Source organism: Culex pipiens, chromosome 3 (genome assembly GCF_016801865.2).
Source record: "Culex pipiens pallens isolate TS chromosome 3, TS_CPP_V2, whole genome shotgun sequence".
NCBI lineage: Eukaryota > Metazoa > Arthropoda > Insecta > Diptera > Culicidae > Culex > Culex pipiens.
In genome coordinates this window covers 49,117,361-49,134,871 of record NC_068939.1, presented here as the reverse complement: position 1 = coordinate 49,134,871, position 17,511 = coordinate 49,117,361, and the positions used below count along the sequence as shown (strand labels likewise).

Below are 17,511 nucleotides of genomic sequence, written 5' to 3'. Positions count from 1 at the left end.
GGGCAGGGGGGGGCAGAACGGTCCACCTTAGTAAAATGTATCGAAAATCATAGAAAAACATACAAATTTATAAATCCAGTGTACTGCCGTTCTACGCATAATTGTCCCATGTCAGTTTTGGACGATTCTGACTTTTTATCATTTTTAAGTTTAGTTTGACGTATACTTTCAGAAAAACACATAAAATCTAGTACTTTGTTCAGAAGAACTGTAAAAACAACACCAAGTCTGTTTGTCCCATCGTTACACTTCTACGCATAATTGTCCCACCATGTATTTTCTATCACGAAATCATTACTTTTACGAAGCATTGAATCTTGTTTACCTTTTGTATAGCAAGAGTATTACAAATAAGGGTGATCAAATGTTACCCAGGGTGATTAGGGACATATAGGGCGACTAGTGACTCACGGGACAATTATGCGTAGAAACACAAAAATCGATCGAAAAATTTCAATCGCGTTTTTCTCAGTTGCCCTTTTTTGAACATGGGACAATTATGCGTAGAACGGCAGTGTAGTAGGCTTATGTTTTGGAATGTTCCCTTCAATGTTGTATACTTGGTTGATTAATTTTTTTTAATTCATACTATTTTTGAGCCACTTAAAAAAAAATGTTTTTTCGACAAACTTTCCAGGGTGCGGGGCAGAATGGAACACCCTGCAGGGCAGAATGGGCCACCTTAGAAAACAAGCCATTTCTTCTAATACAACGTTGAAGGGTGATAAGAAATGACTTGAGGGACCTTTCCAACATAGTTTCCATGAAGTTTGACCACTTTTATAAAAATAGTAACTTAACAAAACAAAGATTTTTGAAAATAGTGTAAATATATCGAAAAAAGACACTATTTTTACAAATAAGCATCAAAACAATTAAAAAATCAACTAATGTTGCATTAAACGTGATTTGTGAAGCTACCAGGAGTGAAATAATTCATTTAATCAAAATTCCATAACTTTTGATTGTTTATAAGGCAGGATAAGGGTGGCCCATTCTGCCCCCAAGTGGATTTTTATTTAACACTCCCACCACCAAGCCTCTAAATGATTTGAAGGTTCCGTTGTTGTTTGATTACCTTGGTAGTAACATCTAGTAACATTATAAGCATTGAAAAAAGTTTTTCAAACAATCCAACTTTTCAGAAAGCTTATTTGAAAACCTCGAAATAAACAACATTTGCGTTGTTTTGTCAATAATTTACATTTTTGCTCATAATTCGAAAAATACAATGAATTCAAACATCGTTTTCGGTGTGGTGATGTTTTTTGACGTCTTTTATAAGACCCTTGCCTTATAGTTGGTCTAAATCCATTCTAAAGCTGAAATCCAAGGGTGGCCCATTCTGCCCCCCTGGTCCATTCTACCCCCTCTGCCCCTATAGGTCAATAATAGAAATTTCGTGGGCTCCAGTACATTCTCGTCAGACGAGAATAGACTTTGAAAATATTTTTGTAAAATGCTTATGAAATACATAGTAATAACTTTTGGTAAAAGCCATATTAAACAGAAATGATCACAAAAAGCTGCGCGACTGGTTGGTGTACTTGGTTTTAGTTAATTTCAAGGATTTTTGTTTCGATTAGGATTTTTAAAGTTTCACTGTTTTTTTTATGAAACTAATCCATACAAACAATTTTGCATCGAAAATATAACTAAAATCTGTACAATTTTTTTTTATGTCTTAGCGCATCATATAATACAAAAGAATTCAAATAATTTTTCAATGAAAGTTAGATAAAAAAGTTCTGGTCTAACACATCTTCTGAATATACATTTAATATAAATCAAAATCATGGTAATAATTGAAAGTTATTAAAAACTAAACAAGACAAAAATAATAAAGAAAATCGTTGCACAACAATATTTAAACAAGAATTCTCCCCCATCCACAGGACCACCCCGAGGTCGGGGACGTAACCCACCGGCGGGTGCTTCGCGAGAAGCTCCGCTGCAAGAGCTTCGACTGGTACATGAAGAATGTGTACCCGGAGAAGTTCATCCCGACGCGAAACGTGCGCGCCTTCGGCCGGGTGACCTCGCTCGCCGAGAACCTCTGCCTGGACACGCTCCAGCAGAACGCGGACAAGCCGTGGAATCTGGGCATCTACACGTGCTTCCGGACGGAGGTGAGCGCTTCGCAGCTGATGTCCCTGACGAAGCGGGGCGTGCTGCGGACGGAACGAAGCTGCGCTACGGTGCAGGACAATAAGGCGGACACGCGGTACGTGGTGATGATTCCGTGCATGGACGACGACGACATTGACGACACGTGGCGCTTCACCGAGCACCAGCAGCTGCAGCACGGGCCGTCCGGACTGTGTCTGGACAGCAGTGACCTGTCCACGAAGAGTTACGTCCACGTGACGCCCTGCCTGCCGCGGGTTCGCACGCAAAAGTGGGAATTCCAGCACTAGGAGGACAAAAGGTAAGAAGGGGAGAGATAGGTCTGTGTACATTTTTACCGCTATTTATTGATCGGGACAAGAATTACCTCGTTTACACCACCGGCTGTAAACCACTGAAGACTACTCTACTACAAGTATGTATAGAAGACACGCGAGAAGAAATCGGAATGATTTATGGAGAGATGTTTTTGTTTTTACTATTGAGAGACGAGATAGCGCGAAAAGACACAACCCCGCGCAATGTGTGTCTGTGTGTACAGTTGACGCAATAGGGGCAGGGGGGGCAGAATGGACCATGGGGGCAGAACGGGCCACCCTTGGATTTGGGCTTTAGAATGGATTTAGACCAACTGTAAGGCAAGGGTCTTATAAAGGACGTCAAATAGCATCACCATACCGAAAACGACGTTTGAATTCATTGTATTTTTCGAATTATGAGCAAAAATGTAAATTTATTGACAAAACCACGCAAATGTTGTTTATTTCGAGGTTCTTAAATAAGCTTTCTGAAAAGTTGGATTGTTTGAAAAAGTTTGCTCAATGCTTATAACGTTACTAGATGCTACTACCAAGGTATACAAACAACAACGGAACCTTAAAATCATTTAGAGGCTTGGTGGTGGAAGTGTTAAATTAAAATCCACTTGGGGGCAGAATGGACCACCCTTTTCCTGCCTTATAAAAACAATCAAAAGTTACAAAATTTGAGCTAAATGGATTATTTCACTCCTGGTAGCTTCACAAATCACGTTTAATGCAACAAAAGTTGATTTTTTAGTTGTTTCGACGCTTAGTTGTAAAAATAGTGTCTTTTTTCGACATAAATAGTGCAATTTTCAAAAATCTTTGTTTTTTTAAGTTACTATTTTTATAAAAGTGATCAAATTTCATGGAAACTATAATGGAAAGGTCCCTCAAGTAATTTCTTATCACCCTTCAACGTTGTATTAGAAGAAATGGCTTGTTTTCTAAGGTGGCCCATTCTGCCCCGCAGGGTGGTCCGTTCTGCCCCGCACCCCGGAAAGTTAGTCGAAAAAACTTTTTTTTTTATGTGGCTCAAAAATAGTTTTAAGTCGAAAAATTTTCATCAACCAAGTATACAACATTGAAGGGAACATTCCAAAGCATAAGCCTACTACACTGGATTCATAATTTTTTATGTTTTTCTATGGTTTTTGGTGCATTTCCCTTAGGCGGTCCATTCTGCCCCCCCTGCCCCTACTAACTATATAATAAACTAAAAAACGTTTAGTTAGGGCATTAGCTAAGGGAAAAGTGATCGTGCGCGAGAATTGTCACACCTTACACACAAAAAATCAAAAAAGGTCGTCCAATAATAACTGATAAATGCTACACAAAAAAGAAGGCTGGTTCAAAATGTTACGAGCCACTAAACAAGCTAAAAGGAATGACAAACAGTAGATGAATTGAACCGAATCCAGCGAGTGAACGAGATAATAAGAACACTAATGTGATAATAGCAGAAAAATAAATAAAAACAAGCGAGAACGTAACAAACAAATAAACAAAACAAGTGCGCGTGCGACGAGTGCATGTGCAACTGGTAGTGGTGGTGATTGAAAATGTGTGTGTGCGCGCGCACGGCAATGTAACTACTCTACTCCGTAAAGGATTTATGCCATGATGTGGTGCGTAAAGCCACGGTGTCTCTTTTAAAGGAAGTAGGTAACTCTAAATTACCAATTTGAACTAAACTAAAAGTGAAATTTGAAGGTGTCCTACTCCTTCCCCACTTTCACATTCCCCAATTCCACTTCCCCCTAAAAATATAACTATTTGCAAATTTACACTAACACACCACACCTAACTAATTCAGAGCGTTTGGCACGGTATGTCCACGCATCCTTCCTCCTTTGTTGATTCTGTTTAATGTGGTCCGTTCACAGAATCTGTTTCTGCGGGTAATGTAACGCCTTTCTTAATTTTTTGTACATTTTGTGTGTCTTTCCTAAAGAATGCAAAAATCATTCAAATCGTTTTTTATATCACTTTGAGTGTAAAAATCGTGCGCTTACCATCGATTTTTACTTGTGAACCTTTAAAGCAAACAAAATCTCATAAACATAACGTTTGCTTTTGTTTCAGTTTATTTTTTATGGAAGCTCTAAAAATTTCCTTGAAAATTGTTTTTGTTTTGATCGCTTTTTTGATACAACGCAACGGCTTTTAAATACAGCATTTTTTTAAATTTATCAAACTTTTTCACTCACCCCTTCTCAAATGTTGTCCTCGAGTGCAACTGACTCCATATACACTCAAATACAAAGTTCATTCATAATGGAGAAGAAACAATGTCCGTTGAGCACAATGACACTTGCTAAATTATCAAAAAAATCAAAATAGATTTTTAAATAAATTTTAAAAAAATGTTCCAAGGGGATCATAGTTGATCTATCGCAAAATGTCGACTTGATAATTTTTCTTTTGGATGAAAATAAAAAAAAACCTGATCAAAAATAGTTATCTGGCATGCATTTTATATTTTGTTTTGTCTATGGTTTTTTGTTAAAATAAACATAGGGCTTCAGGACCCTTTTTAAAAATATACTAAAAAAACAAAACTATGTTTATCTGCCATAAGTTTCTATACATTTGGATTTATTTAACGAATTCGTTAGTTGAAAAATCGGTAAAGTTTGGATCTTTAAACCATCTGTCAAAATGAACAACATTTTACCGTACATCGGTTGAACGATGAACTATAATGAACTTCATGACCGAATTTTGGTAAGTTTTTTTTACCGAATTCGGTAATTTTCAGTTTACCGAACAGTTCAGCAGTTTAAAATTTAGTGAACTTTACCGAATTCGGTTGAAAATATCTAAGCGTGTAGCTTTTCCATACATATTTTGTACAGTTTCGCTGAGAAACCTCTGAAGTGACGAAATTACCGAAAATAAGAGTACTGAAAAGTTCATTAAAGTTCAGTAACAAAAAAAAATAACTAATATGACCTTTTGAGTTGAAACTTAGATTTCTTTACCGGATTCGGTAGTTGAAAAATCGGTAAAGTTTAGATCGGTAAACCATCTGTCAAAATGAACTATGTTCGCAATTCGCAATTTTCAGTGTAAGAACGGTGAACTAAGTTTTACCGAAAATCGGTTGAACAATGAACAATTCGGTAAGATTTTTCCGAAATCGGTAGTTTTTGGTTTACCGAACTGTTAAAAAAAATCTATTGCAAAATTGTTAATTTAGAGAAAACAAATTTAGTTAATTTAGAGAAAACATCAACATTTTAAAAAAATCCTTTTAAATTCAAAAAAATTCCCCATCAAGAGACACCGTGACCCTTAGCGCATCAACAATCGTCATGCAACGCAAGCAGCTCATATCTTAACGCAATCGTGTAAACGTGGTTTGATTCGTGTCGTTGCATGCGCGGCGGCGCCACTTTGCTCATGACTTTTGACTTTGTTGACAACTTTATTTTCACGCCCATTACATGCAAAGCGGAACAAAGTGGTTTGTCGCAACAACAAAAACGCAACCATTTACAATATCGAAGCAATTTGTGACAAATTAGCAGCTGCATTGTTTTAAACCTTTTGGTTAACAAAAATCCGCTTGTAAAAAACAAATCGAATGTTTGACCCTTTTTGCACGTGGTTATCTAGTACTTACGAATGCGCGAAATAAGAACCAATCTAACGTTTAGAAAATGTATAAAAAGAAAGAAAGAAGTTGCCAATACTTACACAAAACAACACAAAGAATGTCTATAAAGTTTAAAACTTCTACATAAGGTCAGCTCTCACACGATTGAATCGACTAAAATGTGTCCTCCGGTTTACACTTATGTAGCTATGTAAGCATAATTTACTGTTATCGAAAAGTGCCACAAATCTAGGACGTGAAACCATTTATTTAGTGTATAAGTTAGAAATTTCCCGTTCCTTCCTGGCTTCCCCACAACACAACACACTCCACTGAGACTCACAATTTGTTTTGTTTTTATTCACCTTCAATCACTGTCAGCAAAAACAAAAACCACGAAAGACTTTTTACAATACCTGAACTGCTCAAAACGGCTCCTCTTGTCTTGTTTTAGTTTAAACACTCTTAGTCAACGCTTAGTTTGTAGGATAAAACTAAAGCAACCACAAAAAAAATCGAAAGCAAACCTAGGATAGAACAATCTCTCAACGGTCAGTAAACTGTCGCGTGTAGCTTATATTCAAAAAGGCAACAGTATAATTTACTTCCCCCACTCCCTAAATGCAAACCACAGCTTGAAAGCACGTGTGGAACGGTGGAATTAAAACAAAAAAAAAATAAGCAAAACTAAAATATCTCTACAGAATCTATCAGAAACGCTCTACAAACTATGTGTATTATGTATATTTTTTCTATCAATATTCCACGCAAGATATTACCTATCTAACGAAGAAAGAATTTAAAACAAATCAAAAATGTTCCAAACTTGTGCAAAACTGTAAACTGACAAAAAAAAACGATATTTTTGTTAATAAACTTATTTGTTTATATCTACTTGACAAAGGGGATATTTATCAGATAGAACATAAAAGAAAACTTCCCTTAAACATTTGTACTTTTGATAGATCTGTTTTTTTAAAATAACCCTTATTATGAATGATTTGGATGATTCACATATGGACTTTTTTTTGTATACAATAATTGCAATTACAGTCCAGACTCGATTATTTGAATGTACCATTATCCTAAAATTTATATGGGACTTCGGGAAATCGATTCACGAATAATTTTTTTTCGTATTTTTTTATTTTCTTACTTTACTTTTGACTATCCGAAGTTATGATTATCCGAAGTGAAATTTTACCAATGCCTCCGGATAATCGAGTCTGAACTTTATTTCAATTACTGTTTTTAAACAGATTTGAATTAGACTTTTTTGCTGTTAAAAGTACCTAAATAGAAAATCTCCACGTAAAAAAAAAACGATGGTATCAAAAATGCTCAATTTGGCCCCTCGATGAAACCAAAGTAGCCCAAGCCATTTTCATTTTCCATACGACTTTGACAAATATTAATCTTTTTGAAATATTTATTAGGCTTATTTTTAAAGTTATGCTTAAATGGCAAATATTTAGAGTACTTTTTCCGTATTTTAGAAAAAAAAATTCAAATTCAGATTTTGTCCATACTTTAACACTCTTAGGCCGTTGCAAATATTTTTCTATGTTTATAGCTTGTTATTTCAATTTTTTTTTGTCCCCCCTCGATCCCGACTAAAGTCGAGGGACATAAACTTCAAATAATATTTGCAACGGCAATTTTTTTCATTTTTGGGTCATATATGACCCATCAGGCCTGAAAGGGTTAAACATATTAATAAAATAAATAAAGGCTTTTTGAATTTTATTTTTTTGTGAAGAAATGTTAATGGAAAAAAGGATAATGTTTACAGCGTAACTTTTTTTTCTGAATTGTTCTCATCATTACTTACAATTTTGCTGAAAACACCAAATTGTTCAAAAAAATCTTTCTAGAGTAACATACTTGGCGCCATCCATAAACGAAGTAGATTTTTTTTTTTCGAGGAATAAACGAATCATCTTTGCTGTTAATTTTACACAGTAGGCCTGGCCGCATTGATGTTTGTGATCTTGATGCATTGTAATGCAATGGTGATTCACATGCAAGGCGTTCAGACTGTAAAAAGTATGATTCACTGGTTGGTCATATAACAATTAAAATCTTGAAACAAAGTTTTCCAAAATCGGCCCGAAAAATAAAAGGACATAAAACTTCAACATTTCAATAGAAATAAATGTCTAATCAACTAAAAGTAATTTAAAATGCAATTTCCTGCGTTGATAATCATATTAAGCATGTTTGAGCTCAATAAAAAATATTTAATTTTTTTTTGTGACATTCCGATGTACAGTACCGCAAAATGTTTTCATTCGTCAATGCTTAGATATTTCGAAAACTAATGATTGCGAATAATTGGGCTGGTGTAAAATACATTTTAATGGCTTGTAATTTATTTTTTATGTATTTTTTTGCCCCTTTAAATGTAAATGTTTTGCTCATATTTTCAATATTAAACAATGCATAAATTTAATTGAAACAAAACCTTACAAATTAAAAAAAAAAGGAGTCGTCTTTTGCTTCGGTGGAGTCACTGGTAGGCAGTTGGACTCACAATCCAAAGGTCGTCAGTTCGAATCCCGGGGTGGATGAAAGCTTAGGTGTAAAAAGGGGTTTGCACTAGGGATTAATCACTTCGAGTATACTGCATACGCGTATCATTCGCAGATAATATTCTCATTGTCTGCATACCGTATTGACGATATAGACCCCATATTTGTCGTATTTGAGGTCATATCTACCCCTGGGACGGGACGGCTGGATAGAGTCTTCTTTTTGAATGTTGACGTTTGTATTCTTCTTCTGTTTTTTTGCAAGAAAATTCGTGTTCGAATACAAATATCAAGCAATCTGTGATTCAGATAGCTTGACAATTTAAATTTTCTTGATAATGTTTTTAAACTCAGTGTTCAAGCATTCGGATGACTTTTTCTTTGGTTAAAATGTTGTTTAGTTTTTCCTCGCAGGTTTTTTTTATTTTGGCTGTTAAATTTTGCGGCTGGACGTGGGTGGAGAATCCTGAGTTTATGTTCCATCGTTTTACGGTGGATCCGTTCATAAGGAGCTGCCGGATACAAATCACTAGAAATGGTTGGCAAATCAAAGATGACTCGAGGTAAATGATACGATACGATCACGACGAGTCAAAAAATGTTCACTTCTTCAATTTTTAATGTGTTTTTTATATGAAAGATTTTTAATTTTCATTTGGATTTGAAAAATGCAATATGATTTAAATACGTTTTCTTACATCAATCTAAAAAAAATCCTAAAAAGCCTGCAACTCATTAAATGGTAGGGGAAGTTTTTTTCTTATCTATAAATCTGCTACTGTCGTTGTCCCGTTACGCAAAGAAAGTTAATAAATCTTTTTAAATCCAGTTCTACGATGTTGTTTCTTCAAGCATCATTTTAATTTCACGGGAAGCACAGGTTTATTATTGTTCAATCTAGATGACATTTGTATGTAACGCGCAAAAAAATAACAATAGTTTTAAATGGGCAAAAGAATCGTCAGTTCATGAAATGTATTGTTTTTTTCAAACGAAAATGTTGATAAGTCGACATTCGGTGTACGATAGAAATAAATGCCTGTTAATTGAACATATTTTCATCAATCTATTAAAGCAATTTACAATTATTTGTGAAATTGATTTAAAATTGTTTTATTTTTTTTCAACTCAAATTACAATACTTCTCATTTTCTCCTCATAAGAAAGGACTGGTTTAGGTTGACAGAAGCGGCCATGTTGAAAGTGGTTTAGTTTGACAATAGGTTTTTTTTCTCTTTGTTTATCCCATCCCAGATCTACCCAAATATCAGCGTGAATGTCATACGCGCATAATACTCGCGCAGTATTCCTTGGCTGCATACCGTATCAACTCCAATATTGGCTTCATATTGGTGCAATATCAGAAGTGAATTGCCTTTTGGGTTTGCAATTGCCTCAACAATCAAGCTTTCGGACACCTATTTTCGAGTAGGAATTTTGCAATCGAGAATGCCAAGGCAATACTGTAGATCGAATAATTTGATTTGATTTTTGAAACAAAATTAACCTGTATTTGAATTAATATTTATTAAAAACAAGCTAACCCCGACAAACTTCGTCTTGTCATTTTTTCACTTCTTGACGTTTTTAGCCTCCTGTGATCAAAATTTGATTTTACGCAACTTTTCCCATACAATCTGCAGATCTTCCGGAATCGGTTCCGGAGTGGCCAAAGTTGTCACTCTTTAGCGTAAGAACCTTCCTTGGGCTTATACGAACCCAACGCAGCAAAGAGCGCTCCGATCCGACTTTCCGTTATCAACTGATGCGCGTTCGAACAAAATTTCGAAATTTTTTATATATATAGATAGAAGAAGATAAAATGAAAAAAATCAAAATAATATGTAATATTCTGGTGAGGATTCCGTTTACACTGCAACATGGAACCCTACAACGGCACTTTGCTCAAAAAGAAATGTCAAAATCAGCTGAGCTGTCGTGTACCGTTTTCTTGTTTACTTCAACAAACTGCAAGTCCCTGTTATTACTTTTCATTTTCCAGAAAAGAAAATCAAAGTTTTCTAAACTTTTCCACATTCTACGATGAATCTCAAGAACGAGTAAGTAATATTATGACACTACCTCAAACAGCAGCCCGTAATCCATCCGACCCTCTCTTCCAGCATCAAAATAATGCCCCGCTCGATGGTGTGCGAGGACAGCAACCTCCGAGGCGACATTACCATCTCCAGCGGGTGTCTGATCCATCCCAGTACGACCATCATCGCCGAGTCGGGCCCGATCATAATCGGTGAGAACTGCATCGTCGAAGAGTACGCCACGATCGTGCACCGCGTCCCGAAGGGCCACAAAGCGTACCAGGACGTGCTGGACGGGACGGTCAAGCCGCTGGTCATCGGGCCGGACAACATCTTCGAGGTCGGTTGCACCGTCGAGGCGCTCAAAATTGGCGAACGGAACGTGTTCGAGTGCAAAAGCTACGTTTCGGCCGACGTGACCGTTTCGAACGGGTGCGTCATCGGGGCCGGATGCCGGCTGGTGGGCGAGCAGGTCCTGCCGGAAAAGACGGTCATCTTTGGGCAGCACTGCCAGCAGCGGGAGGCGATCGAGAAGCAGCGGGTGAGTTTGATTGTTTGTTTAGAAGCATTTTGTTTCTTATTTGTGTTAATTCTACGTTTTAGTCTCAAATGGTGCAGTTGGACTATCTGCGGAAGATTCTACCAAACTATCATCACTTGAAGAAGGCAACGTACGATCCGAAAAAGGCACGAGCGCAAGTTTGAAGCTTGCGCTTATTTTTTTTATGTAGACTTTTCTTGATCAAGCATAAAAACTTAGCCTAACAGTCTGGATCCCATGGATGGTCCCCTTACCTTCTATTAAACATATATTTTATTTAAAAGGCATCTTAAACTTTGTGCACCAGTAATAAATGCTAACTTATTTAATCATACAAAACAACTCAATACTATTTGATTTTTTTTTCAAACACTTTCGAAATCTCTAACGAAATACGAAACCGAAACCATCCGCATGCATTTAAAACCCACAGGTTTTGCTCTTCACTAGGCGTCCGAAGACTTGAATGAGGGAAGCATCTTGAAAGCATCCATACTTCAGTGAGAAATGTAATAATGTAGGGCCGATGCAGGTAATAATGTAGGGCCGATGCAGGCCTGACTTCAAGATCAGACCTCTCTCTCTCTCTCTCTCTCTCTCTCTCTCTCTCTTTGCTGATAAGCTACCTTTCCACTCGAAATGAGCAAAACTTACTTCAAAAAAGTTTGTTAAAAACGATTTTTTATAACCTCTGTCAACAACAGTGCCTGTTCATTAGTGTATCAAAAAAAAAAAAAAGTGAGGTTGCGAAAACCTTTGAGCTCACCCGGATTTCGATGGATTTTTGCCTCAGGAACTATGTTTTCGTACAATGAAAAAAATAAAAAATACGATCAGAATCCTTTGGTAGTCAACAAAACCGGAAACACTCCGTGCATTGTTGTCACTCTTCATATGAAAGAAATTTCGATCTGATCTTGATCTTGACACACATTTAAAATTGCTGTAAGTACGATAACTGGCCAAAGGGATTAAAGTCAGAACGCATTTGACACACGTACACTGCCGTTCTACGCATAATTGTCCCACCAAGTATTTTCTTACACGGAATCATTAGTTATGTCTTGTTTACCTGTTGTATAGCAAGAGAATCACAAATAAGGGTTATAAACTGGGGCGATTAGGGACACATAGGGCGAATAGGAACCCACGGGACAATTATGCGTAGAAACACAGAAATTTGTCGAAAAATTTCAATCGCGTTTTTCTCAGTTGCACTTTTTTGAACATGGGACAATTATGCGTAGAACGGCAGTACATACCAGACTAACAACTTTTTTGCCTACTGAGGAATGGCTATAAAATCACTAGAAAAATGAACTTCTTTATTCGACCTCGTAGACCCACCTTTACGTATACCTAGACTCAGAATCAAATTCTGAACAAATGTCTGTGCGTGCGTACGGCTGTAAGTCCGTGCACTGAAAAAAATGCACTCGATTATCTCCAGACTGGCTGAACCAATTTAGACCGGATTGATCTCATTCGATCCGTCTTGGGATCCCACACAAGACCCTAGTAAATATTATGAAGTTAAGAAAAGTACTTCAAAAGTTATGCTTAAAAAACGATTTTGGCTAAACTTCGGAAGATTGTAAAAAGGGTGGTTTTTGTAAGAAAACCTGTCTTGTTACACATTTTTAGAAAGGTATTTTAAACCTTTTCAATGCTCCTAAAACATCGACGATCTGATAATACTATCAGAAGTTATTAGCACTTAAGTATTATTTATACACTTTTTAGAAGCCGGATCTCAGATATTTCGATGAAAATAATGACCTGGTGTATCATGCAATAGATAACTGAAAGGCCTTTCAAATGAGCCTTAGACATTGAAGATCTGACTACCCTATCAAAAGTTATGAGCACTTAAGTGTACATTTAACACTTATCAGAGGCTGGACTTCAGATAATTTGATGTAAACGTTGTCCGGATCTATCATGTGAACTTTCGTTGGATAGGTTATCAAAAGACCTTACCGATGAGCCAAAAAGATTGAAGATCTGAAACCCCTATCAAAAGAAATGAGTAATGAAGCTTAAAATTTGTAAACGTGTTAAGGGGGAATGACATTCTGAATGAAGATATTCACTATATGAATGTGAGGAAGGCACCAACCACCTAAAGGTAGATTAAGTAACGTTTTAGTTATAACTGAGCAATTCTCTACGAAATCGGGTTTTTTTATTTTAATTTTTGTATTTATTAATCCGGCAGAAACTTTTTTTGTGCTTTCGGTATGCCCAAAGAAGCCATTTTGCATCATTAGTTTGTCCATTTAATTTTCCATACAAATATGACAGCTGTCCATACAAAAATGATACAGATTCAAAAATCTGTATCTTTTGAAGGATTTTTTCGATCGATTTGGTGTCTTCGGCAAAGTTGTAGGTATGGATTGGATATGGACTACACTGAAAAAAAGTACACGTAGATTTTTTTTAATTTTTTTGGTGATTTATAATTTAATTTCTTGTCACTAAAACTTGATTTGCAAAAAACACTCTTTTTAATTTTTTTTTTGTATGATTTAGGGGACTTGAAACGCGAACTTTTCAGAATTTTCCAACTTTTCTTTAACCAAGTTTTTAATTTTTGAATCAAAATATTCGCAATTTTCAGTGTAAGAACGGGCCTTGACCGATCTTATGCACTAGGTTCCCGACGAACACGCACTGCCCTTACACCTACATCTCACCCTTGCTCTGAGTCAGTACGAGCAACACGCTAGAACACGCTTTGAGTGTTCGTGCCAGGCATGCACACCTTCTTTTCCGGTTGCTCATTTTTAATTTTGAATTTTTGAATCAAAATATTAAATATTATTTAAAAAAAAATATTAATATGTGTCGCAAAAATTTGTCAACTTCATGTTTTGATATAAAATCGAATTTGCATTCCAAAAGTTCCTTAATGAAATTTTGATAAAGTTTTCAAGTTATAGCAATTTTTAGGTAACTTAAAAAAAAAGTCGCAGTTATTCTTTATTTAAAATTAGTGCTAATTAGAGCGTCCAATTTCCCGGGGTTACAAAATTCCAGGGAAACGGAAAATTTTTAACAATTCCCGGGAAATTTTAAACTTATCAAATATTGTTCTGTTTATGGTCCTGATTAATATTTTGCAACAAAAATGTATAGAATAGCAACATTAATGGGCAAAATTAATGTGAGGATCAATAATTGATGTATTTTTTTTTTTGACAGTCAAGGCGTTAAATTGACTGCTTGTAAAAAACCATACAACTTCAAGAAAATATATAATTTTTCTGAATTTATAAGCTGTCTTCAAGATCGTACAAAATATCAATAAAAAAAATAAGTATTTTTTGTTATGAAGTATGTATCATTTTTTTAATCACAGTATTTGGACAGTGAATAAAACGAATCAATGCTCCAAAACCATAAAATTTCTTTTAAATTTGTCTCTGAGACCAGTTTGAGGGAATATGATCTATGATGATAATAATATAGATATTTGAGTTGAAATGAACCAAACAAAATTATGCAGAAAATCACGACAAAAAAAAAACGTTTAAAAAACTCAATTTTGAATTTCCTTTATTTTTAAATGATTGAACAACAATTTTCGTTTAAAATCTTACCAGAACAAATATAGTTTATTTTCATTCCATAATATCGTCGTTTTTGTTGCCCAACAAATAAACCACATCTGTTCCCAGTTGAGAATTCTTCAGAAATTAATTTCATCTAAAATAAACCTTGACATGACATTTTCAGATAAACTGATATGTTCAATAAGAACAGTAAACAGTATTGAATAAAATAAAATTGAGTTCTTTAATTATTTGTTTTTTTTTTGCAAATTTAATTTAAAAAAGATTCCAAAAAGTTAAGAAAATGTATACTTCCCCTTGAATTTCAGGAACGGAAAATATATTTTTTCGGGAAATCCCGGGAATTCCCGGGAAATTTTTTCCCGGGTCGGGAAATTGTACGCTCTAGTACAAAAAAAAACAATATTTTTAACATTTCAAAAGGGCCAAACATTCAATATTACGATCAGCAAAGAAAGATACACCTGAGACCTGAAAAAATCCAATGATTGAAATAAAACAAATTAAAAAAAGAGAATTATTCATGCAGGTTCAAGGGACAAATTTCAAGTATTTGTTTTTGAACAAAGATTGTGAAATGTTCGGACTCGAACAAGAAACGCACGCTTTAACAGTTGAAACAACACTTTATTATTCACCACTAGATGTTACACTCTGCGACTTGACCCGACGACGGTCGGCAGGGAAAGAGATCGACTCTGGACAAGATCGTATTCACTTAGCCTCGTGCTATAATACGAACAGGAAATACCTCATTTGATTGTACCTTAGGGTGGGTACGTTTTTCAAAAAGTTCTCGGATCAAGTTTTAGTATGGTTCCCCTTGTAGGGCATGCCCATAGGGACTTTCATGCCAAATATCAGCTCATTTGGTTGTAAACTGGCTGCGCGCATCAGGGTAAAAGTTTACATGTGAATTACTATGGGAAATTGGAACTTTTTGTTCAAACGCTCCTACACTGCCGTTCCAGGCATAATTGTCCCATGTCGTTTTTTGACGATTTTGACCTTTTGACATTTTTAAGTTTAGTTTGTCGTATACTTTTCGAAAAGCCCATAAAATCTAGTACTTTGTTCGGAAACTCATCAAAAACAACACCAAGTCTGTTTGTCCCATCGTTACACTTCTACGCATAATTGTCCCACCAAGTATTTTCTTACACGGAATCATTAGTTTTACTAAGCATTATACCTTGTTTACCTGTTGTATAGCAAGAGGATCACAAATAAGGGTGATAAACTGCTAACTGGGGCGATTAGGGACACATAGGACGAATAAGAACCCACGGGACAATTATGCGTAGAATCACAGAAATCGATCGAAAAATTTCAATCGCGTTTTTCTCAGTTGCACTTTTTTGAACATGGGACAATTATGCGTAGAACGGCAGTACAGGTCTGGGAAAATCACGCGCCAACTTCTGGTATGGTCAGGCCTATGGGGAATGGTCTGGAGAACACTTTTCCCGAAGAGAGCATATGGATTCGTTGTCCCTAGACCTGGCGCATCGGCAAACAATCCGATGTCTCCGGAATCAACGGTTTTCCCTCAAAAAGCATCAAATTTTCCTTAGCATGCTATGGAAGCTTGATGAACACCGCGACGCCTTACGTCAGGCAGCTACCACGTGGTTGAAATATTTGCAAAAAAAAATACAAATTTGCTATGCAAAGATTCTGAATTCGACTAAATAATATCAGGATTACTCGAAATGATCATTTTTTAGTTAAAAGAAGGTTTGCAATTAAATATTCCAGCCGTTTCTCACCCACGTGGTAGCTGCCTGACGTAAGGCGTCGCGGTGTTCATCAAGCTTCCATAGCATGCTAAGGAAAATTTGATGCTTTTTGAGGGAAAACCGTTGATTCCGGAGACATCGGATTGTTTGCCGATGCGCCAGGTCTAGGGACAACGAATCCATATGCTCTCTTCGGGAAAAGTGTTCTCCAGACCATTCCCCATAGGCCTGACCATACCAGAAGTTGGCGCGTGATTTTCCCAGACCTGTAGGAGCGTTTGAACAAAAAGTTCCAATTTCCCATAGTAATTCCCATGTAAACTTTTACCCTGATGCGCGCAGCCAGTTTACAACCAAATGAGCTGATATTTTGCATGAAAGTCCCTATGGGCATGCCCTACAAGGGGAACCATACTAAAACTTGATCCGAGAACTTTTTGAAAAACGTACCCACCCTATTGTACCTACTGACAACTCTGTCATTACATCTGGTACTACTAAGTATAGCAAGCAAGGGATACTACAGATTGCTGCAGTTTTATACCTTCTTTAAAAGAAAAATTACTACAATAAGGGAAATGTCATCAAACAAAGTTTCAACATATTTGTTTTCATTTTTAATATTTTTATAATACAAATGTATTTACATTCAATCACATATAATTTTATTTTGTATTTTTCTCTGTTTTCACCTCACTTTTGACTGCGTTTCTATTTTTTTTCCTTCTCTCTCCTCATCTGACCGTTTATGTGTGTGTGGGGGGATCTTTTGCATTTGCTTTCTTTCCTTTTCTTTTGCAACAACAGTACGTGCCTATTGACCTCTGTTGCTCTCTGTTCCGAAGCTTCTTCAATTTGTTTGCTTATTTATTTGTCTACTACTGGATAGGAAAGTGAAATGAAAGATTTCTCGCTTGTTTTTGTTTTGTTTGTTTGCGTTCTCTTTTCTGACGTTCAAATGTGTTCGTTCGCAACTTTTTTTTTCTTTTCTTTTCTTGTTTGTTTGTTTGCGACAGTTTGTTTTGGGTAGGAGTATTATTTTTTTCAACGATG

The 17,511-nt window shown here is 36.0% G+C and overlaps 2 protein-coding genes across 2 annotated transcripts in view; both read left to right on the top strand.

The window, feature by feature from the left end:
* LOC120413254 (polypeptide N-acetylgalactosaminyltransferase 1) overlaps positions 1–6,933 on the top strand; it is a 45,509-nt gene extending 38,576 nt beyond the window's left edge. The window contains exon 5 of the mRNA XM_039573983.2: positions 1,896–6,933. Within this exon, the coding sequence (XP_039429917.1) occupies positions 1,896–2,417 (522 nt within the window). The 3' untranslated portion in view covers positions 2,418–6,933. The remainder of the gene's footprint in view (positions 1–1,895) is intronic.
* Positions 6,934–10,485: 3,552 nt separating this feature from the next.
* LOC120413194 (dynactin subunit 6) lies at positions 10,486–11,483 on the top strand. The gene is made up of 3 exons (XM_039573909.2): positions 10,486–10,621; positions 10,685–11,141; positions 11,204–11,483. The coding sequence occupies exons 1-3, from the start codon at positions 10,605–10,607 to the stop codon at positions 11,303–11,305; spliced, it is 576 nt and encodes a 191-aa protein (XP_039429843.1). The 5' UTR covers positions 10,486–10,604; the 3' UTR covers positions 11,306–11,483.
* The last annotated feature ends 6,028 nt before the right edge of the window (positions 11,484–17,511 follow it).

Bases quoted from the DNA above. Each gene is read 5' to 3' on its own strand.
- LOC120413194 (XM_039573909.2), top strand. The intron at 11,142-11,203 runs GTGAGTTTGATT...TCTACGTTTTAG, and splicing joins AGGCGATCGAGAAGCAGCGG to TCTCAAATGGTGCAGTTGGA.